This window comes from Artemia franciscana, chromosome 7 (assembly GCF_032884065.1).
Source record: "Artemia franciscana chromosome 7, ASM3288406v1, whole genome shotgun sequence".
Lineage (NCBI taxonomy): Eukaryota > Metazoa > Arthropoda > Branchiopoda > Anostraca > Artemiidae > Artemia > Artemia franciscana.
In genome coordinates, this window is record NC_088869.1 from 30,154,401 (window position 1) to 30,179,661 (window position 25,261).

The 25,261-nt window shown below is 36.1% G+C and overlaps 1 protein-coding gene across 1 annotated transcript in view; it reads left to right on the top strand.

The window, feature by feature from the left end:
- Nucleotides 1-25,261, top strand: part of LOC136029145 (sphingosine-1-phosphate phosphatase 2-like) — a gene marked incomplete at its 3' end in the record, with an annotated part of 45,598 nt that overhangs the window by 5,967 nt on the left and 14,370 nt on the right. Inside the window, 3 exon segments of the mRNA XM_065707237.1 lie at nucleotides 17,093-17,477; nucleotides 21,998-22,161; nucleotides 24,692-24,781. Coding sequence (XP_065563309.1) covers nucleotides 17,093-17,477; nucleotides 21,998-22,161; nucleotides 24,692-24,781 — 639 coding nt within the window.

Genomic DNA, 25,261 nt, shown 5'->3' on the forward strand with positions numbered 1-25,261 from the left:
AGTTTTATTTTGCTCCAATTTCCCCTAGGCTATCCTGATTTTTGTTGTCATCTTTCAGTATTCTGTTTCTCCTCCAGCCTCATTTAGTCCCATCTGATTTATTTTACTGCCATCTGACTTTCTTTACAGATTTCTAGGTTGATCTATTCCTTTTTACTTTTTTAGAGCCTTACAACTTTTCTTAGACTATTCAGGTTTGCATAGTATTCTTTTGACATACTTTGTCTCTTCCAGCCTCATTTAGTCCCAACCGACTTCCTTTGTCTGGATTCATTTTCTGACTATCAAAAATTTCTATCTATTTTCCAAAGGTTTTGCTCTCATCCAGCTGTTTTTAGGCTATTCATACTCTGATTGTCCTTTTTCTGATGTTCTTGGTGTCCCCTACCCTCTTGTTGTCTCATTAGCTTTTCTTCCATATACTGGCTTCGAGTTGTTGAATTCATTGCAAACTTTTTGTAATTCCTTCCCAGTTCTATGAAGCTATTCCCATCGTCATAGTCCTTTTCCAAGGATCTTGGTCTCCACCACTCTGATTTAGTCCCAATCCACTCCCTTTACTGTCTTTTGACCTCCTTTACTGCCTGACGCAGTTGATCTAGTCCTTTTCCAACGTTTTTAGTCTTGCCCAACTCCTTTCAGGCTGTTATGATTTTCAAAGTTCTTTTTTAACGTTCTTGATCTCTTCCTTTAATTTAATTCTTTAATTCCTTCAATACTTTCTTTAATTCCCTCCGACTTGATCTAAGTCTTTCTAACTTTCCTTCCATTATTGCTTAGGCTATCTCGGATTCCATAGTCCTTTTCCGATTTCCTTGGTCTAATTTACCCATTAAGTTCCATCCGACTTTCTTTACTGCCTTCTGACTTCCTCTAGTCCTTTCCTGACATGCTTTGTCTCTTCCAGTTGCTTTTAGGTTATTCTGACTTTCATGGTTCTCTTCCGATGTTTTCTATCTTCTCTAGCCTCTTTTCGTTCCATTCGACTTTATTTACTGCCTTCTGATATCCTTTCCTGGCATTTTGAGCATCTCTAGTCCTTTTTTTACTTTTTTATATTATTCTTCCCAGGTTCAATTAGGCTATCCCGCGTTTCGTCGTTCCTCGAGGTTTGTGGTCTCCTCCACTCTCCTTTAGTCCCACCCATTTTCCTTTGCCGTTTTTAACTTCATTTACTAACTTACGACTTCTAGTTCTTTTCCAGCGTTTTTGGTCCCCTCCAACTTTTCTTGGGCTTTTCCGAGTTTCATAGTCCTTTTGCCACGTTCTTTAGTCTCCTCTAGCCTTCTCTAATTCCGTCCGACTTCTTTTGCTGTCTTTCGGCTTGCTCTGGATCTTTCTTGACTCTTATTGGTCCCAAATAGGATAAACTCTACAGTTAGCTATTTTTATTATTTGGTTAATGTAAAAAAAAGAAACTTTCATAATGTATTTGTTAAAAAAGCGAGTGGAAGCGAAGCTTATATTGGGCTCAATTGAGAAAAAAATAGGGGTGTCTAGATTGTAGGAGGGTTGTGCACAGAGCTTTTCCGATTTTTGATGAGAGTTGTTTTTATTAGTATTTAAGTGCATATCGGATTCAAATTAAAAGAAAAAATTAGCCTTGAAAAAAAGATGGATTTAATATGAGGCGACTCGATTGCAGGAGGGGTTGGCACACATCTTTCACGTTTGTTGCTTGCCCTTGTTACCATTTAAATAAAACTGGAGCTGAAAGAAAGATAAAATCAGGGCTGAAACAAAATATATTAATGGAATAAAAAAAGGTCAGGGAGGACGGAAAGGGGGATTTCATTAGTAAAATCTTTATATTCAGGTTATGGAAGCACAAAATAATTAAGGGAGTGAAGTAGTTATAATTCCCATGCATTCAATTACAAAACAATTTTCTTTGTGGATAGAAAAAGTAATAATAGAGAGAAATTAGATATTATAAGGAATTTTTCCTAAAAAGAACATACTCTTATCAAAAAAGTTCCATTTGTGCTTTATCTTTTGTCCCATTTGGAGGATAAGTTCCGCTGATGACTCAGATGGTCTGTTTATTTGAAATGTTTGCTTTCCGTTGCGTGATGATTGATGGCTGCTGTAGTTAGTAGATCAATATACTTCTTATCATCCAATGATTCAGCATCGTTATGTTTGTTTGTCTGTATAATTCTCTCTTTTTTTGTATTTAGTTGTTATTTCCCCGTATTTTATCCAGGAAAAGGTTCATTTGGTATTGCTAGCTTTATTTTCTAAACGATTTGCTTCTTTGGCAGCTCCAGCATATTTAGCTTTGTTTGATTTTTATTTAACCCAACCGAGAGTTTGGTGCTTAGTTACAGTGATCCCAAAAACGCATTGATTGTCCTGAACTCAAGCGCATTGTCCTAGTGTCTTGGAAAACTGTCAAACTGTTCCCTAATTTTCCATAACAGAAAGAAAAAGATATATTGGTGAAATTAGTTTTTATAAAATATTGTATTTCGCTTATTTTTTTTTAGTTGTAGTAAGGCTTCAAACAGGAGTAAGGTCACTTCCACCTTAACGCTGTAAATGCCATAGTGTGTTTTATGCTTCAGTGAAAACACGGTATATTCGAAATGATTACTCTTTTATAATTATAACGTTGAAAAATCAAAAACGCCAAAATTTTACAGGATTTAATAGGTTCTGGTATCATTATTCACAAACAGAAAAATAGTTTTTGCTATTTACAAGCACTACACTTATGATATGCTTGGGTAATTAAATTATAATTTGTAATCATTTATTATAATAATAAATAGTAATAAAAAAAAATAAAAATGAAAAAGAGGAAAAAACAGTAAAACAACAAACCAGACTCGACAATATTATTTGCGTATAACACCCATAACACAACCTACTTCTCTGCTATCCCACCACCTTTCTCCCCTGCCACCCCGTCTCCCTCCTAACCTCTATTATATCAAACTATGCACATCAACTATCAAAATAGTCTTCTGCCCCTTTCCTTACAATCAAATTACCTATCATAACAATTACTCTTTTACTTTTCTCTTAATGATGTTCAGCCGCCATGACGCTCATCAGCAACGGTTTCCACACAAAAGCTTCAGAAACTGCAATCTAAATCTGTACCTTGTATTGTGCCTATGCTCAACTGCCAAATTATCACTAAACCTAATTTCGTAAGCATGTACATCACTTATAGCACGGTAGAAATTCAAAAAACTACTTTGAGCGCGATTACTTGTACACCGGAAAAAGAAAACCAAAGTTAATAATCACAAGATTCACCAACACCAAACAAACTCGAAGACTTAAAACAAGTACATGCATCCCTTCTATATTTACATTTGTCACTTCTTTAACATTCCCATTACCCTTCCACGCTGCTTTGTTTTGCAGAATTTGTACTCTTTCGAAATGTCGTCAAAATTACACCTTCAGATATTCAGCATTAAAAAGTAAAAGTAAGTAAGTGAGACGGCACTTGACCCTTAAGGTCCAAACCGGCGGTGCTGATATCCGTTTCATGGCCCTTCAGCCAGGAAGTGTAATTGGGAGCTGGGGCCAACAATCCTGTGATTATCTCGTATTCAGCAATACGAGATATATGGGTGAATAATTGAATGATATATCATTAGTAGGATTTGCTTTGGCAAAAATGCTTTCTATTCACTCCAGTTCTTCTGGCAATTTTGAAAGAAATAACACCAGTATGATGCCTCCATGACGGTTAGAATCACTGGAAAACTCTAAGTACCGTAGGTAATATTATTGGTAGGATTCGCTTTGGCAAAAATGCTTTCTATTCACTCCAGTTCTTCTGGCAATTTTGAAAGAAATAACACCAGTATGATGCCTCCATGACGGATTAGAATCACTGGAAAACTCTAAGTACCGTAGGTAATATTATTGGTAGGATTCGCTTTGGCAAAAATGCTTTCTATTCACTCCAGTTCTTCTGGCAATTTTGAAAGAAATAAAACCACTATGATGCCTCCATGACGAATTAGAATCACTGGAAAACTCTAAGTATCGTAGGTAATTCGCTTGATCAATGAGCTTCCCAGATAGTATAGCAAGACTACTAGCATCAACAGTTGTTCCTGTCCTGCAGAAGGTCATGGGAATGTGTTATTTGCGTTGATGTAAAGTAAATTATACGTCATAAAACTTCAAGCCTTCTCAACGCTTAATTTTGTTTTAACACTATTTCATTAACAGACTTTGCGCATATTTCTAATGCTGTGCCATCAGCAAAAGTATCATATAAACATTTTGAGGATAAAAGTCGCATGGTGTTCACTTCTGTAACTTCAAGCTGTTCAGGAAACTTACCCTTTTCTAGGGAAACATTAATTATAAAAATCACACAAATATAAAAACCAAACCGGATATATTAAATAATTTATCTACTTCCGTTACTTTTTTCCATTCATCTTGATTTTTGCGATTATTTTACTTATTATTATCATTTCGTTGTCGGTATTTTGAAAAATAAAGCTCCACTGATTAAAATGAGTATTTTTTTTCAATAAAGAGGAAAATACTCTTAAGCTGTTATAGAGTTTTATGGGGAGAGGAGTGTAAAATTTTATTTGTAAAACTTTATTGGATTGATTCTATTATTTTTTTTTCCTGCTGTGTCGTTGTTGACGTCACGACAAACAAGACCTAAATTGCTTGCAATAAGAATTATTTTCTGTGAAGCGCAAATGACAAAATAACCTTCAGAAGGTTTAGGGGGCGGTAGCCCTGCTTGTGTTTGTGGCAATTTCTATTCTTATAAGTTTTGCTTGGTGATTCATTCTAATATTTTGTCATTTTAGGATTCATTTATTCGCCTATAACAGCATTTGATATTTGTATGTTTGACATGAATATTAATTTTATTTTTGTTCATTATGTGTTTCGTTTATTCATTGATAGAAATTTCAGTTTGTTGTAAGTTTGAATAAATTAGGACCTAATTTCTGCTCGACTTAGGTTTTAGTATGGCTCTAAACTTTTCTTTTAAAATGTCTTGTCTTGAAAAGGTTTTGTTTTAAATTAATGAAAGTAAAATGTAATACTAAAACTTAAACAATAAAAAAAAGTTCATATGCATGGAAAGTGCTGATGCCCCCTTGACTCTCCGCTCTTTAAACCAAAGTTCGACTTTTTTTTCTCAATACTTAAATCTGCAGTTCTCTATCACAAAATCCATGTTTTTAAATTTTATGGCTCTTGGTATTATCCAAGTGACATATAGCAATCGCAAATTCTGTCGGTCTGTCGGTCCCGGTTTTGCTAAATTAGGCAATTCCAGGTAAGCTAGGACGATATAATTTGGCAGGCGTATTAGGGACCGGACCAGATTAAATTAAAAACAGTCGTTTTCCCGATTTGACCATCTGGGGGGAGTGGGGGCCCGTTAATTTGGAAAAAATTGAAGTATTTTTAACTTACAAACGGTTGATCTTAATGAAATTTTATGTTTGGAAGGATATCGTGTCTCAGAGCTGTTATTTTAAATCCCTACCGGATCTGGTGACATTGGGGGGGGGGGGGTTGGGAGGGGGAAACCTAAAATCTTGGAAAACACTTAGAGTGGAGGGATCTGGATGAAACTTAGTGGGAAAAATAAGCACAAGTCCTAGATACATGATTGACATAACCGGAACGGATCCGCTCTCTTTGGGTAGTGGGGGGGGGGGGTTAATTCTGAAAAATTAGAAAAAATGAGGTATTTTTAACTTACGAACGGGTGATCGGATCTCAATGAAATTTGATATTTAAAAGGATATGGTGTCTCAGAGCTCTTATTTTAAATACCAACTGGATCTGGTGACATGGGGGGGGTAGTTGGGAGGGGGAAACCTAAAACTTGGAAAACACTTAGAGTGGAGGGATCGGGATGAAACTTGGTGGGGAAAATAAACACAAGTCCTAGATACATGATTGACATAACCGGAACGGATCCGCTCTCTTTGGGGTAGTTGGGGGGGGGGGGTTAATTCTGAAAAATTAGAAAAAATGAGGTATTTTTAACTTACGAACGGGTAATCGGAAATTTGATATTTAGAAGGATATCGTGTCTCAGAGCTCTTATTTTAAGGCCCGACCGGATCTGGTGACATTGGGAGGAGTTTGGGGTAGGGGAACCTAAAATCATGGAAAACGCTTAGATTGGAGGGATCGGGATGAAACTTGGTGGGAAAAATAAGCAGAAGTCTTAGATACGTGATTTACATAATTGGAACGGATCCGCTCTATTGGGGGGGGGGGGTTATTTCTGAAAAACTAGAAAAAAATGACGTATTTTTAACTTACGAAGGAGTGATCGGATCTTCATGAAACTTCGTATTTAGAAGGACCTCGTGACTCAGATCTCTTATTTTAAATCTCAACCGGATCCAGCGTTATTGGGGGGGCAGTTGGAGGGAACCGGAAATCTTAGAAAATACTTAAAGCGGTGAGATCAGGATGAAACTGGATGGGAAGAATAAAAACCTGTCTAAGACACATGACTGACATAACCGTACCGGATCTGCTCTCTTTGGTGGAGTTGGGGGGGGGGGTAATTTTGAAAATTGAGGTATTTGTAACTTACGAAAAGGTAACCAGATCTTAATTAAATTTGATATATAGAAGGATCTTGCGCTTTAAAGCTCTAATTTTAAATTCCGACCAGATCTTGTGACATTGGGGGGAGTTGGAGGGGGAAACCGGAATTCTTGGAAAACGTGAAAATTGGGGTATTTTTATGTTGCGAATAGGTGTTCGGATCTTAATGAAATTTGATATTTAGAAGGAATTCACTTCTCAGAGCTCTTATTTCAAATCCCGACCAGATCTTTTGACATTGGGGGGAGTTGGAGGGGGAAATCTTGGAAAACACTTGGATTGGAGGAATCGGGATGAAGCTTGGTGGGTAGAATAAGCAAATGTCCTTGATACGTGATTGTCGGAGCCGTACTGGATTCGCTGTGTTTGGGGGAGTTGGGGGGAGGGCTAAGGGACTTGGCGAGTTTTGTGCTACTGGACGTGCTAGGACGATGAAAATTGGTAGGTGTGTCTGGGAGCTGCACAAATTGACTTGATAAAGTCGTTTTCCGAGATTCGACCATCTGGGGGGCTAAAGGGAGAGGAAAATTTGAAAAAAATAGATATTTATAACATACGAGTGGGTGATCGGATCTTAATGAATTTTGATATTTAGAAGGACATCGTGACTCAGAGCTCTTATTTTAAATCCTGACCGGCATTAAGCCTCTTATTTTCCTTTTAAATCAATCTATTATATGATCTCTCGGCTCTTAGCTCTTCTTGCCTCGTCAAAAGTGCCATATGAGCTCTTAGCGCTTGTTTCTATAATGCCACCTGAATTGAAGGGCACATTTATTCGCATTTGCTTTGAACAATAAGTTTTCAGCTCAAAGGTTTGAAACGCGATTGATTAAAAAAAATCTTAAATGCATTCAGTTTAGCCCTCGTTAAACTTAAGTATAAAGGGCAGTGGGTTGAAGAAGATGGCATCCTCACCTAAACAAAGTATATTGTTCAGTTTTAATGTCACTCTTTACTTTCATTTAAAATAACTTTTTTTTTCAAGAGCACCCACTGATTATTGTCCTCACACAAGATTGTGCTCACCCACGGATATAATTTGCAAGGGGAACAATCTCCTGTGGTTGAAACCTTCACTAGCAGTAATTTTAGTAAGTGTCCTGCAGACAGCGGTGGGTGTTCGTTGGTCTCTTATATGCAGATTTCAATGGCTTGGATCTTTTTGACAGATTAATTAATCGAATAATTTTTGTTGCTTGTCGGTTATTGGAAGCACACCCAAGAAGTGAAGTTAGGTTGGTCCTAATAAAATATAGCAAAATATGATGATAAAATAATACTTTTGAACCAAAACTATGGAAACATAACCTACCCCCTCCCCCTAGTGTTCAAATATATAGCCCAAATTGTACAAGTCCAATGCATTCTAAGTCCAATCATCTATCACTTGTTTTTGTAGCTATGAAACCGGTTTGCTGAGATGTAACCTAAGCGTAATTCTTGAATGTGTTTCCAATAACCGACATGAACCCAATTTTTTCTTGTGGAAGTAAGAGCAAAGAAGAAACTTAAATGAACAAATATTATTGCTTCGCAGTTATGCAACATTGTTTCGAATAAACTGTTTCGTAATTGTTTCGTTAAATTGGTAGAACTCTGAAAAAAATAGTGCTACATGGAAAACACAAAATCAACCCAGCAAAGAACGGCTGCACTTAACCTTGGCTGCACTTAAGATTTTTTTCCCGAGTGGAATCACAAAACAAAGCTTAAAAAACATATCAGAAATTTGTTTAAATGCATTTTTATTACATTTTTACAAGTCGAAATTTTTTCTTCTTTCTTTTTTTTTTTGTGGGGGGGGGGGTCAAACTCGCCCCCTTGAACCAGCCATGAGAGAAGCCCCTAATTATCCTGCAGCAAATAAATACTGATTTCAAAGGATATAAGTAGTCTTTCGCTGGAATATACAAGAGAGTTTTATGTAACCGACTCTAAACCTCAGATTTAGGATTTTGAGCCATGGTGACTATGATAACACACTTCATTCTTCCAGGTCTTTATATTCTGTGTCATATGGCACTGTGATCGTATTATCAAGCTGGATCTAAAAAAAAACAATCAGCTCTCTATGATTTTCCAGTGCCTCGCTAACGGTGACGAAAAAAGAAAGCAAGAAAAAAATACGACTTCTCTGCAAAAAAAAAATGACTTTCCGTCTACAGTGCTTTTCATGCAAAAAAATGACTTTCCTCGTTGTTCAAGATGGGGAGGTGTACGTTTTTATTGTGGGGTTTCCATAACGGTGATTCATATGTTGAATTTTTATTTCGTTCCCATGGCATTTTTGATAGGTTTCAGTTTCAGCCACTTTCGAAATTCCCATAAATTTGTTTTCAAAATAACATTTTACCATCAAGACTAATCGAAGGGATAGTTACATTCCTGAATCAGCTGCAAATGGCAGATTTGTGTCATTAAACGCCTTTCTTCAAGATGCATTTTCAAACTTTTGTTTACTATGTGCTGGGGTTTGCTCTTTACTAGGTTTCAGCTATCGGTACAAGTCTGATAAAATTTACGGGAACGTAGTTGGCTGAATTTAAAAATGATAACAGCTTTTGTTTATACAAGTTTTGATAATACAAATAATGACTATTTCTGTGATAACATGAAGCGAAAAATGATCATTTCGCAAATACACTTTTGTGATAAGCAAGAATTGAGGACATAAAAAAGTATTGAGGGTACGAGTTCCTGTAATTTTTTTACGATTTCTTTTTTATATTATACTAGCTGTTGGGGTGGCGCTTCGCGCCATCCCAACACCTAGTTGATGGGGCGCTTCGCGCCCCCCCAAGCCCCCCCGCGCGCGTAAGTCGTTACGCGCCATATTAGTTACGCACCATTGTAGTTGTGTCCCTGTGTCCCACCTGTGAATAGAGATAGATATAAATATATGTTTTTAACTACGTAAAACATGCGAATATACAACATTCTTCGCTGTCCCATTGTCTGTGCATATAATTGTCAGGTTTACTGACTCTTGAACATGCAACATATAATTGTCCATGGGAAAAGCAATCCGTATTCAGATCTATACCTCATTATTCAAATGATGTGTCCCTGTGTCTCGGTCGTCATTTATATTCCCTGTGTCCCGGTCGTCATTTGTGTCCCGGTGTCCCAGTTTGTAATTTCTCTTTGAGTGTCCCGGTCGTCATTTATATTCCCTGTGTCCCGGTGTCCCGGTCGTCATTTGTGTCCCGGTGTCCCGGTCTGTAATTTCTATTCGAACAATCCCTGTGTCCCGGTCGTCATTTATATATCCCGCCTGTGCCACCGGCGTCCCCGTTGTAGTTGTGTCTCTGTGTCCCGGTCGTCATTTATATTCCCTTTGTCCCGGTCGTGATTTGTGTCCGGGTGTCCCAGTCTGTAATTTCTCTTTGAGGTTCCCGGTCGTCACTTATATTCCCTCCGTCTCGGTCGTCATTTGTGTCCCGGTCTGTAATTTCTCTTTGAGTGTTTTTTCTTTTTAGTTTTTTTTTTAGTTTTTTACTTTTTTTCTTTTTTCAGTTTTCTTTTTCTTCTTTATTTTTCAGCGTCACTATGAAGTACATATTGACGAACCTTTGTTTTTTTAACTTAAATCTGGTAGGCATTGATGACCTTATCCAAGTCAAAATCCCAAACCCAATCATCATCGCTATCATTTTCAGTTTTGATATGTTTTGACTCTCGCTGTCCAGGTGGATTTTCATCTAACTGCGCAGTTTTGCATTCTTTAGCCGCAAGCCTGTTTTCTTGCTGTTCTTGTGATTCCCCGGCCCGCTTTCTTTTCTTACTTTCTCTATCAGCAGCAAGTTTTTTGGCATAAATTCTTTGAGCAGCTTCCTCGGCTGTTGCCATTGTAGGTTCTTCAGTCATTTTACAATTAAACATTTTTCCGTGAACAAATGTCTTAAATACCGTTAATGACGTCACCGTCATAGCAAAAATGACGACAACTAACTTCATGACGTCAGTCGACACAGAAACATGACGTCACCTGACAGACAGACACACTGACAGACAACTTATTTTTATATATATAGATTCAGAAGTAAGGTTCTGGTCACAAGGTTTTTATTTTGTATAGTTTTTTTTTAGTATGTATTTTAACTGGTCTTCTATATTAAAGAACTTTTGATAGAAAATTAAGGAGTGTTGTGCAATGATTGATCAACCAACGCTAGTACCTGTTTGAAATTCTAGTCACTTGTCTTTTGATATTCGTGGATCGAATTATTAACAAGGTTGCCACTCTAACGAAATTATTGGTACTATTTAGTGTCTCTAAAAAGTACTCCCACGGCGTAAAAAGTACTACCTCCAAAAACATTTGCCGCATGTTGCGCTTCGTGCAACGTGCGGAACCCGGAACACCTCTTAGGGAGCACATCTTATTTTAACATCATGTGTCTCTCTGACATTATCATATAAGTCAGAGTTAATTTTTTATTTCTCTATGGCTAGTTCTCCTCAACTGACTTCTAATATGACAGAAAATAGCAACTTATATGGGATACAACTACATATAAAAACGTCTCATCTCTGGATTTTCACTTTCAGCAGTCCATGATTCCTTAGTGTTGTAAAAATACCCCTTTCAGACTGTCCATTTTCTTGAAAAATGTGACGAAAAACTGGAACCAGTAAAAGACTACAATTACCCCCCCCCCCCTAATGTTCAGGTTTATAGCCCAAATTATGCATTTCACATGTTTTTTTCCATTTACTGACTTCGTCAGCGTTGGTTCGATTTACGGCTAACTAGGTTGAAACATGGGGAAATGCATGGAAAATATACAATTTTGGATATTCATTGGCGTATTAGCGAATTTTGGTGGTAAAATACAATGGACGATCATCCAAATGTGTTAACTGCAGATTTTCTGCATATTCTAAGTAAGAACTGTTTTTGTAACGTGATTCCTTCGGAATATTGCCAATTCTGTCCTTTTACCCAAAAAATTGTTATCTATTGGTTTTCAAAGTCACTTCCGGTTAAATTAACGCCAAGACCGGCCTTAGATTAACCAGTGCTTATCTGTTAGCCAGTACATACTCGAGAATTTAGATCTACAGGTATGGGGTTGAAACAACTGAGACACTTGGGAGATAGATAGGATATAAATAACTTGGGCTGTATATTTCCACGTTAGGGGGGGGGGGTAAAGTATAGCGGGTTTGCAAGAAAAATGTAACCTAGCCAAATTACCAATTAAATATGTATTAAAACATAGCTAGAAGATAGTTTTCCACTGAGCCGAAGCTAAAATTATCCCTCAAAACATTTTCTTTCAAAATCAAAGAGGACAAAGAATCAAAGGAGAAGGGGGGGGGGGTAGCCCTTTCTCCCATACACAATGATGCCTAAATATTGTTATCTGGCTTTTCTATAATCGAAAGTTGACTCACAATGACAGCTTTATCCATTTTTGTAGCAATAATATTTCTAACTAGCAGCTGGTCATAATTCCATTGACATACAAAACACTTTTGCTTGTAAACTTAAATTATGTTCAAGCATTAAGTTAGGGAGGGAGGGGGGTAAATGGTTAAACTGGAAGGTATTAAAGAAATCTGATAAAAGCCTAACGTCGAGAAAAGCATTTTCTGAATATAGGCAGTAATAGTTTTATCAACGTATCTGGTTAAATAAGGTCAAAGTATTTTGTAAAACATTCCTCAGCAAAATAAAAAGCGGTATCCCATATAACTATTGGTTTTAAGATCTTTGATTTTAAGAGGATGTCTTTTTAATCTTGGATCTCAGGAAGAGGATGGGCACTGAAGGCAGTGCCCATCCTAGTACTTTAATAATGGAGTGCCTATATTATAATGTTTTATTTTGAAATAACTTCTTATGATCTTTACCACCTATCTAGATGTCTATTTAATGTATGACTGAACAGAAACCCAAATGCTGTCTGTCTTTAGCCTGTAATATAATTTAATATCTATTTGTTAGCATCACAAGATAAATGAAAATGTTGGTGTTATATCTTACTTCTCGCAACACGAATGCTTGTAAAAAAAAAAAAAACAAAAAAAAAAAACGGAAATTGTCATTTTTTACGACGGAATGCAAATATCCATCAAGATGATTGCATAACACTGCTTTATATAGCCACGGGTGGGAATTGCCAGCTCTATAAGTTAAAAACATATTTTAAGAGAAAGACTTTCTATTAAAGATAAAATGAATTTTTAAATCATAAGAGAAATGAGGACTAAGCCTCAATTGAACAGTGCAGCTTTTATTTTATAAAATTAGCACTGCAATAAAGCACTGATCATAAAAGCTTTCACTATTCTAAAATTTGTAGCAATAACTACTTTAAAACAAACGTCCTAGGATCGTCAAACTATTCACGATTTGTATATGCAATTGTTTTAGATTAATGCCGGTAGTTTCATGATTGAGGGAAGGGTTCTATCTCCATTACCTGATAGAACCTGACTTATGCTAAGCATGTCGGCTTAAATTGCTTCAAACCTGACAGATAAATTCAACTACCGTATAACCAAAAGCATGATATGGCCGACAAAGATGCTGAAAAAAATACATTTTCTCAAGTGAGGGGTGGCTCAAATTTCACCCTTTTTTAATCATCGTAAACATTAGCAACGAAAAATAAAAATACAAAAATATAAAGTACTTTGTTTGTTGACAACCTTTTACTAGATGTCAGTTGTTTCAGAACCCTTGGAATCGGCTCGGAAAACCACATATGGAGAATTCATTAATTAAATTTCCCTAAACGCACCAAAAAATTGCATATGACGACAAAAATTCCGCAAAAAAAATCACCTTTTTGGGAAAATCTAAAATTAAATTTTTGCTGCTTACAACCAAAGATTCACACAACTTGTGTAGGTAAAACAATGATAAAAAAAAAGAATGAAAAATGATGTCAGGTATTGCTATAAAAAATGACAGCATTATGCATTGATGGACAAATAAATGACCTTGTGCTGAAACCAGTCGAAATTTGACAGTAAACTAACGAGAAATACGAGATTATGAAAATTATTCCTATTCTCTTCTATTGAGTTAGGTAGAAATGTACGTTTTTGACCCTTTTTCAAAAATGTTATATTCGATTGATGAAAATGCTACACAAAAATGTTGATATCTCCAACTGATGTAGAATTTAGAGACAGTGGGAGATATTCACAGAGTTCTCGACAAAGTTTAATCTTTCAATAAAAATTATTTTCAAAAAGCAAAGTTTTTTTTTTAAGTAAAGCATGAAATCCAAAGCGAATGAAATTTATTGCTTCGCAGATGTTTTAGGCATTTGTAGACTACAGGCTATATCGCATCAAATTTTCAACCGTGTAGCCATTCCCGCCCATCTAGGCCACTATTTCCTTCTTTCTTCTTCCTTCATAATTTTAGAGTTTTTTTTGCATGGGTAACATTAATGTGTCCTGTTTTGTTTCTTCCATTGTCAGCAGGGCGCTGGAACATCGTGAAAAGTTATTTATAGGCTCATTTTAAAGGAAATTGCTATATTTACATGCTTTTTATGCAGCAAAACATACTATTAAAATAAACCGCAAATTTTTGACAAAAAACTAGATCTTCCTATACAAGATATCGCAACAAACGTATCTTCTGACAAGAGGCGATATAACAGACGTATCTTTTGAAAATTGCTTCTCTGGGGCATAACGTATTATTTGAGTGATTCCGCTACCCGACTCCCCTTGGTTTGTTTTTTACTATATTATAAAAAAGGAAAGACCGGAGGCTTTTTCGTATGTAACGTATAATTAATAGAACAAATTACGTTCAAACATCGAATGATAGAGCGTCAACTGTCTTAAGGCCGTGATTAAGTGAACTGATGGAACTCGAAAATCCTATGTTAAAATCGAAAATTTACATTTTAAAAGTATTCATTGGCGGAAAGATACCGCTCTTAATATCAGGCCATAGCTTCTTGAAGATGCTACAAAGTGTTTGCTAGGATTTTGCTCTACTTCCTCTAATTGCTTAGAAATCTTAGAAAATGTCTCGCTCTTTTTCACAAGTGTACTCTATGAAGGATATTGCTTTTAGAACAAAATCGGTACTATCATGAGCAGAAGACAATAACCTGTAAGATGATTGCAACCATTTTCCGATGTAAATCTTGTTTACGAGCAATCCCATAGAATATTTTCAGCTACCTGAAATTTTTACAAGTCGGTTGCCGGAAAGAATCGTTTCAGATCGCCAATAACACCCCTAGAAACCAGATTGACAAGCTGGTATAATTTACCTGCTATTTCCGCCAATGAATAAGGGCTATTTTAGGGTTTTTGACAATCGACGGTTTCTAGAGATTTGAGAGACAGAAGGGAAAATATTCTTTGGGATTGCTCGTAAACAAGATTTACATCGGAAAATGGTTGCAATCATCTTACAGGTTATTGTCTTCTGCTCATGATAGTACCGATTTTGTTCTAAAAGTAATATCCTTCATAGAGTAAACTTGTGAAAAAGAGCAGACATTTTCTAAGATTTCTAAGCAATTAGAGGAAGTAGAGCAAAATCCTAGCAAACACTTTGTAGCATCTTCAAGAAGCTATGGCCTGATATTAAGAGCGGTATCTTTCCGCCAATGAATACTTTTAAAATGTAAATTTTCGATTTTAACATAGGATTTTCGAGTTCCATCAGTTCACTTAATCACGGCCTTAAGACAGTTGACGCTCTATCATTCGATGTTTGAACGTAATTTGTTCTATTAATTATACGTTACATACGAAAAAGCCTCCGGTCTTTCCTTTTTTATAATATAGTAAAAAACAAACCAAGGGGAGTCGGGTAGCGGAATCACTCAAATAATACGTTATGCCCCAGAGAAGCAATTTTCAAAAGATACGTCTGTTATATCGCCTCTTGTCAGAAGATACGTTTGTTGCGATATCTTGTATAGGAAGATCTAGTTTTTTGTCAAAAATTTGCGGTTTATTTTAATATTATGTTTTGCTGCATAAAAAGCATGTAAATATAGCAATTTCCTTTAAAATGAGCCTATAAATAACTTTTCACGATGTTCCAGCGCCCTGCTGACAATGGAAGGAACAAAACATGACACATTATTGTTACTCATGCAAAAAAAAAACTCTAAAATTATGAAGGGAGAAGAAAGAAGGAAATAGTGGCCTAGATGGCCGGGAATGGCTACACGGTTGAAACTTTGATGCGATATAGCCTGTCGTCTACAAATGCCTAAAACATCTGCGAAGCAATAAATTACATTCGCTTTAAGTTTGGATTTCGACCTTTACTTTAAAAAAACTTTGCTTTTTGAAAATAAATTTTATTGAAAGATTAAACTTTGTCGAGAACTCTGTGAATATCTCCCACTGTCTCTAAATTCTACATCAGTTGGAGATATCAACATTATTGTGTAGCATTTTCATCAATCGAATATAACATTTTTGAAAAAGGGTCAAAAACGTACATTTCTACCTAACTCAATAGAAGAGAATAGGAATAATTTTCATAATCTCGTATTTCTCGTTAGTTTACTGTCAAATTTCGACTGGTTTCAGCACAAGGTCATTTATTTGTCCATCAATGCATAATGCTGTCATTTTTTATAGCAATACCTGACATCATTTTTCATTCTTTTTTTTTATCATTGTTTTACCTACACAAGTTGTGTGAATCTTTGGTTGTAAGCAGCAAAAATTTCATTTTAGATTTATCCCATAATGGTGATTTTTTTTTGAGGAATTTTTGTCGTCATTACATTTGCAATTTTTTGGTGCGTTTAGGGAAATTTAATTAATGAATTCTCCATATGTGGTTTTCCGAGCCGATTCCAAGGGTTCTGAAACAACTGACATCTAGTAAAAGGTTGTCAACAAACAAAGCACTTTATATTTTTGTATTTTTATTTTTCGTTGCTAATGTTTACGATGATTAAAAAAGGGTGAAATTTGAGCCGCCCCTCACTTGAGAAAATTTATTTTCTTCAGCATCTTTGTCGGCCATATCATGCTTTTGGTTATACGGTAGTTGAATTTATCTGTCAGGTTTGAAGCTATTTAAACCGACATGCTTAGCATAAGTCAGGTTCTATCAGGTAATGGAGATAGAACCCTTCCCTCAATCATGAAACTACCGGCATTAATCTAAAACAATTGCATATACAAATCGTGAATAGTTTGACGATCCTAGGACGTTTGTTTTAAATTAGTTATTGCTATAAATTTTAGAATAGTGAAAGCTTTATGATCAGTGCTTTATTGCAGTGCTAATTTTATAAAATAAAAGCTGCACTGTTCAATTGAGGCTTAGTCCTCATTTCTCTTATGATTTAAAAATTCATTTTATCTTTAATAGAAAGTCTTCTTCTTAAAATATGTTTTTAACTTATAGAGCTGGCAATTCCCACCCGTGGCTATATAAAGCAGTGTTATGCAATCATCTTGATGGATATTTGCATTCCGTCGTAATTCGCTTCTTTTTCGCTCTTTTTTTGTCTAAAGTAAATTAGCGTATGATTTTTTTTTCTAGATGAAATATCTCAAGGAGGCTTTGACATATTTGCATGATCCGGCTACGGTGGCGGAGTTGCAGACTTTTTTTGGAATACGGATCAATCCTAGACGTAACTCAGAAGCTGGATCGGAGTCATGCAAAAATAGCGAACCTGATCACGGATCTTGTCAAGAGAAAAAGGAAGATAAACAAACTCGGCAAAATCAAATACTAAAGGAAATAGGCGAATCAAATGCTGAATATTCAATTGGGAACAAATTTTGGTATTATTTATTCTTTATTTCTACCAGCTGTGGGGATGAAATTTTTTATGCTTCTATGATACCCTTTTGGTTTTGGAATGTTGATGGAGCTGTTGGGAGAAGAATTGTCAGTATATGGATGCTATCAATGTACATAGGCAAGCTTTTTATCTTCATTTTTCTCCTTTTTTAACTTCATATCCTTCTTAAGATACATGCTTTGAAAAAAAAGCGAAAGCGTATCGTTTATTTCTATTTTTAGCTCATTTGCATCAATCATTGATCAGCATGATTGGTCATCGGTCATATTCAGTCTATTCAAGAGCTATTACAAAATTAAAATATCTTGTAATTTTTGAACCTATATTTGGAAAAGTCAAGCTTGTGGACCTTATTTCTGTTGTAGGTATTGAGGAGTAGCAGCCCTCAAGTTTTAGCATTTGCACCATCATAATTGTTTTGTAAGAAGGTTTTGATTCGTGGAACTAAAGCTACTTATGCATTTCAAAAATTATGCTCAAATTGCTACATCACTCTACAGTTAGTTCATGTTTTGATTTCTTTCCATATACAATTTGAGTTTTGTAGGTCATTGTACATATTATGATTTTTCATGTCATTGTACATATTGTATTTTGTCATCACCGAAGATACAAAGAAAAATTCAACATCTTTTTTCTATTTGCCTTCAATTTTCATGTAAATGTGTTTTATAGCAGATTTTGTTTTTCGAGAAGAGGAAGATGAGTCAATTTTCTTTCAAGCGCAAGATTTTCAGCAATCTATTGCCAAAAGCATTATGTATGGTGGTACTTGTGAGGGGTAAGGCTCGTTAGAGTTTTTGAATTGGAGATGGATCAAAAGATAGAAAAATTTATTTTAGAACGTCATTTTTCGATTTCTATTGATGAGTGCTTCATCAGAGCAATCTTAAGGAGGCTAATCCCCACTCCCTTTATGCAACTTTTCAGTGGAAATATAGAAAAGGGGTAAAAATGAGAGTAGAACGACGTATTTATGATGACACTGAAATATATTTCTTGAAATATATGGTTACTTAAGCAATGAGGTCACCTTTGTAAGTAGCATAAAGTACTGTTTCTCAAGCAATGTAAAAAAAAGAAGAAGAAAACTTGACTCTGCGCATCACTACGTGTCAGCGAATATAATTTTGAGATTCAATGATTGAATCATATTGGTGAGACTTGGATAATCTTAACAGTTTTTAAAATGTGTAATTTTGTTTCTCCTAAGCGGTATCTGAATAGAATTTACTTTGCCTTTTCATTTTTTGTCACTTTTCTTTAGTTAGAAGACGTGGGCTAGATGGCACAACTAGGTGACACATCCCGTATTGTCGAACGTTGTTATGTTCTTACTTGATGAGATCTTGCGAAGGAGGTAGATTCAATGAAAATATTGAGTAGAATACTTTACTCGTGTTCTATTAAAGACCTCACATAGCTAGATATTTTTTCATGGGAATACACTTTCCGCCATATCTTTTTTATGGGAGCAACAGTGTAGCCTTAAATGCAATTTTTACTCCTCCATGGAAAAAATAGCCTGAGACCAGACTACGCTATATAAGATTTTTTTATTGTATTATTATAGCGCCTCTGTTAAGTTCTTTATCTACGTAGAACCTGTTTCTCTGACTAATCCTAATGAAATCTGACAAAATATGATGAAAATATAATATTTTAGAAAAAAGTTGGACTATATATTTGCACTTTGGAGAGGGGGGTAAAGTATAGCTCGTCTTCATGCAGAATGTGTTTGGTGCAATTATTCTGCTTATTATGAAGTAGCCATTGTTTTCCAGCTTCACACTATTCAAAAACTTTGCCCAACCCCCACCCCTGGTGTTCAAATATGTAGCCCCAATTATATATTTCCCATATGTTGTGTCACTTGTCTCTGTCTTGTCTCACGCTAAGCTAAAAGTGCGTCAATGGAGGAAGAACTTATCATAGGTGCTACAAAAGAACAGTGGCGAATTTTTTTATACTAATATATTGTTTTTGAAGTCAAGTCCATTTTATTCAGCACGGTATCTATAAATGCTAAAAGTGGGAACATTATTTTTGGAATGTCCAGAGTATGTAAGGAACCATCAGTTGTTTGATTAAATAGCAGTGGAATAGGTTAGTTAAAAGACGAATTTTACTTGACTTTAAGTTCTTGCCTAGGAGCGTTGTGAGCATTTAGGAAGCTAGATGTCAGGGTCATTAGTCTTCCGCAAAATGGTCTATTCTAAACGAAGGTTAGATCTTCATTTGGGTCGATGCTTTGAATAGTGGGTTGGCCGCACATGACGTCTGTCTATGTTGTGTGTGGTCTTCCTTTAGGGCGTTTCCAGCCGTTTGTAGCTTGGTAAAAATCGATGGTGAGCAACTCGATGCCTGAGCAGGTTGCAATGTTGCCATCTGTCGTATGTAGACATGGAAAACTACACTTTTATATGGGAAGTTTGAATTTTCAAGGAAAAGCCGCACAAAAGTGTGAAATCTTTGTGTTTACTTGAAAATCGATTTTAATATGTGAAATGAAAAAAAACGAATTCGTTCATAGCAACATTTTTGTATTATAATGCTCCTACAGTGACCAGAATAGCGCCTCTTCTTTGGTGACGGCATTCTAGTTGAGGATGTTGCGAGAAGAACATGGAGATTTGAAAAACTTGCATTCAGCTAGCAAAGAAAGCAAAAGGCTGGAAACTACCACAACAGCTTCAGGCCCACTTCTTAGATATTTCAGTGGAGTTGTTTCATGTTAATACTATGTAGAAAGTAAGGAAGAAGGTAAGTACCCACAAAAAGAAGAGAAGACAGAAAGGTTAGGAAAATTGTTTTTCAGCCTCAACATCAAAATAGAAGAAAAGTCCTAGTATAAGGAAAGTCAACCCTGTTGTTAGGTGACTTCAAACTTTAAGTTTTGCACATCAATCAAGACTAAGGGGAATGCTACGTTCTTTACTAGACTGCAATACCCTCAAAAGCTCAGCCGCAAAGAGAAAGCGATGATGATACTGACATTCATGCGCGATCCTTTTGCAAAGGTGTATTTGTATTTTTCGGCGTTTGCACTTCAGAAAATGAATATCCTGAACAAAGAATTTCTTTTCCTTCGACCCAAGTCTACCAACCGATCAAAAGCTGCAGGCAGACTTGCTTGTTCCTTCTGAAGTGTATAGCTAAACCAGGAGCAAAATGAAACACTAGCGACCTGGTTACTCTATTTTGGATCCGGTCACACTATCTCGATAGTGAAAAATTGATGCCCGGGGCAAACAAAACGTATTATTTCAGTCAAGGATTTTTCTGGTCTGCTAACTGCCCAGTAACTAGAAAAGTCTTAGACCCTGAAGAAGCAATTTTGATTCAGCAACTCGTTTGACGGATGCGTTTCCCTAATCCACTGGGAAAGTCCAAAGCATAAACTGGGAGACTCGAAGTAAAATTGAACAGGACTGGTGTTTAGTTAATGAAAGGAAACAAGAAGTACTTTTTGTTCTGGAGGAGGATTCCTTGAAAGACCCCGTAGTCGTCTGGTCGTCACTTCGAAAGTACAATGGCGGGATTTTTGTAAATCTTAGTGATTTTATTTTGTATTTATATGGGCCGCCACGCTCAAGTGCTAATGGAGAAGCTTTCTGATCTTAATAGTCTCAAAATTAAAATCCAAAATATGCTGTTAACCGAGACCAGAGTTGACATTGCATACTCTAAGCAGTATGTGCGGAGAGAGAGAATGGAAATCTTCAACTTACATGGAACGTGTTGTCAAAATTGCATCGTTGGTGCCAAAAGTAGCAGGAGATTTCCAGGAAAAAAGAACGAGATTTTGTAATATTATCTGAAAGAGTAAAGATTTTTGTAACTGGAAAATTGTCAGTTCACTTCAGTTGTTTCCCTTTAACTTGAAGCTCATTTTCGACGGTAGTGGAAAAGGTCAATCGATAAAGTTAAACCACGCTTCCAGTAACGTTTCCAACAATACTGTCTAGCTTTTTATGTTCAGTCTTCCCATCTCTTGGGATTTAATTGCATCAGCAAAAGGCACAGTAATCGGGGGGATTGAAATAGGGCTAAGCAAAAAAAAAATGTACATAATTTTATGAGGTTTTCTGCTTAATGTAAACTATACCTAGAGCACATTTTTGTGTTACTTGCCCAATCACTGAAGCGCCCAGTGGGCACTCCTACAGGACGCCAGTGAGCTCATTGGATGCTTTATCTGTTATTGAAGCCGGTCTTTGAGTCACCAAGCCAGTGCTGCAAACTGCGCTCCTAATCTGGAACAACCCATAGTATATAGCTCCTAGGGTTTCCAGCCAGTGTGGTATGGATAAGAAAATTTTATGTTTGTCATATGGCGAAGGCCCATATTGCACTTTTTCGGCTCTCATTGCTCTCAATCACACTATGCAAACATAGCAAGCGAGGCTTGAGCTTATCAAACAGGTGGGGGGAGGGAGACAATTTAAAGGCCAGAGAATCTCCATGGTCCGTATCTTGTCAAACCATCTAACGTATTCGATTTTGTCGAAATGCTTCATCTGCGCAGCATCTATCTTCATCGTTTTCGTCTGGGTCAAGGACCTGTTCTCTGACTAGCACTGTTTAATCTGATGGATAAAAGTACAAAAATAATCTTCATTTGTTTTTAATTCCAGGTCAGTGTTTGAAAGATGTAGTTCAGTTACCTCGTCCAAGATGCCCTCCAGCTGCAAGGCTGCTTAAAACCCAAGTAGAAGAATACGGAATGCCGTCTACGCATGCCCTGGTGGCAGCCACTGTTCCTGCTACGATTTTGTTTTTTACATCGCACCGTTACGAAGTAAGTCTCCTTCTTTTTGTTCTAATGAATTCGGTATATTCAGACTAACCCATTGAGATTTTTTCTCGATTTCTTGATTAGAGGGGATGATGGTTCTTTGTGTATTGTCTGTTCTTTTTCTTTCATTCTTTTCTTGTTTTGTGTAATACCGGGAAGTAGGCTCTTTACCGAGATACAAAAAAAGAATTATTAATAATTCCTTAGGATATTTTCGAGTAGTTGATGATTAGCAATGAGTAGTTGATCGTTAGCAATAACCAATTTATATCTAAGTTTCATTTAATTTCTAAATCAATTATTTTGAATAATCTAAATTGTTGGTTTATTTTTGTCCCGCGTCGTAAAAAGTTGAAGTGACAAAATTATAACCATTTAAAATAATTAAAAAACATGTTCAAATAATGGAGAAACATGACTTTAATTTAGGATTGTTGGAATTTTTAAATAATTCGCAAAATTTACATTTATTATTTTGCAAATAAGTGCGACTGTATTTAAACAACGTAAATGTGTATCTAAACTCAAAAGATTGTTTATCGTTTTGTAGGGTATTTTAAAGTCCATTTCAAAAATTCAGTTCGTAAGTATTTTAGTGTGAATAAAAGAAGACTAGAAATCAGTAAGATTGGCAAACAGTTCGTGGTAACGAATTATAAGTAAGGAGTAACTCGACTCAATAGTAACCGAAACGCTGAAAAACGGAATGTTAATACCAATAGATGCATCAAAAGAATCGGATTTTTATGCTGATTTCAAATATATAAGTTTCATCAAAGTTTAGTCTGAATCATCAAAAGTTACGAGCCTGAGAAAATTTGCCTTATTTTCGTGAAAAGAGCGAAAAAACCCTGAAAGTCATATAATCTTAATGAAAATCATACCATCAGATTCAGCGTATCCGAGAACCCTATTGTAAAGGTTTCAAACTCTTATCTGCAAAAATGTGGAATTTTGTATTTTTTTTTTTTTGCCAGAAGAAAGATCATGGATGCGTGTTTATTTTTTTTTCCTCCAGGGGTGATCGTATCGACCCAGTGGTCCTAGAATATTGCGAGAGGGTTCATTTGAACGGGAATTAAATTTGCTGTTGCTCTTTTTAAGTGACCAAAAAAACTGGAGGGCAACTAGGCCTCCTCACTCACTCATTTTTCCCAAGTCATCCGGTCAAAATTTGAGATAACCATTTTGTTCAGCATAGTCAAAAAATATAATAACTGTGAGAATGACTAAATCCCCCGCAGTCCCCGGCGGAAGGGCTGCAAGCTATGAACTTTCGCCCATAGTTTACACATAGTATTGGTTATCAGACGTTTTCAGAGGGGACTTTTTCTGGTGAAAGGGGCCGCGGGTCTCGTAGGAAGAACTTTCCATGGGGGAAGGGAATTTTCCATGAAGGGCGCGCTTGATTTTACAGCACTATTTAAAAAACGATCAGAAATTAAATATAATTTTTCAGTTTTATTTTTCAGAAATAAAAAATAATTTTTCAACTGAAAATAAGGAAATCAAAACGACATCACTTCGACTTTGTCTGTAAAATGTCCATAAAATGCTTAGTTTTTATACTATAAAACGTGTCCTGAAATGGCTTACTTTTGCTGTACCAAAATTTTCATTTTGTTTTTTGTTTTCAGCAAAGCGCTAGTTTTTTGTAATCCTACAAACATAGGGAAGTATCATAATTTGGTTTATCTGTACTAGTTTACTAATTTACACCAGATATTCCTTTCTGCTGCTGAACCATTTTGTATCATATCAAAAGTGTTTGCCAACTTTTCATCAATCAGGAAGAATAATGACGCTATAGTGATGACAGTGGTCGACTGTCGTTCTGAACTGTGGGTGCTCTGAAAGACGGAGGTGAATCCATTAGATGCTTTCCAGAGGAATCGTCTACGGAGGGTTTTTGATACCCAATCGAATGACCGTATTAAAACAGTAATTTGTACGATAAACGTGGTTTGTCCCGCTTTCTAGGCCTATAGTAAAAGAAAGAAGGGTGTGAAACGCTTTGCGGATGAAGGATGACGGACTGCCGAAGATCGTCTTTTTTGGCAAACCATCGAGGGAAAAGTGAAGAGGAGGTCGTCCCTGAGTCGGGTTGGAGGAGGTCCTAAGGAAGGATTTAAGGTAAATTTGAAATTTTTGGGATGGTGGTTGGAAGGGGATTTGAAATAGATTAGAATGGACGAGGAGCGTTCTTACCTTTGTTAACCCCAGGTGGCCTGGGGCTATGCTGAGTTAGTAGTAGTAGTAGTAGTGCTAAAAGTAACCCAAATTTCGGTTTTTGTAACAGTGGTCTGTTTCTTAAGAAATCTATACTGTTCGTGCGATTCATTCAGTAAAAGCTCCACATATCTCCAGTAAGATTCATATTCGCCTTCCTTGTTTCTGTATTAAAGAAAAATTTTCATCATTTTTGCAGTGTTATATTATTACATCTTATATTTTATTATATTTGTTTACTTTTAAATAGATTACCTGTGTATACTTAAAAATATTTACACATATATGTGACTTCTATTTACAGTACCGTGTTTGGGTGGCATTCGTTATTGGTATACTCTGGTGCTTCATGATATGTCTGAGTAGGATTTATATGGGAATGCATTCTATTCTGGTAAGTTAATATTTTAGTTTCTATTGTTGCCTGTCCGTCTAAGTCATAGCACCAGAGAAAATTTCTTTGTTGCATTTTAAGATTTACCATATTTTGGTTGTAAGTTTTTCTTTCTCTCCCTCTCTCTTTCTCTCACACACACAAGAAATGAAGGTAATACGTATCATACTAGGGATTCATGTTGGAGGAAATTCATGTAATTGTTGTGCCAAAGATCCGTACTGATCAGATGATCTTAGATCTGTACTGAATTGCTGATCAGAGGAAAATTCAGTTTGTCTTCTTGAGGAAAAAAAATCAGCGCCATCTAGTCCTTCCATCAAAGTAATGCTGTTGATGATAATAATAATAATAAAAACTGTATAAGAAACTAGTTCTTCTCTCTTTACTTTTTTAGTATATTTTCAGATTACCAACCTATCAGCAGCTAATAGAAAATACCAAAGAATCTGTCTTACTTAAGAAAATTTTAATACAGCT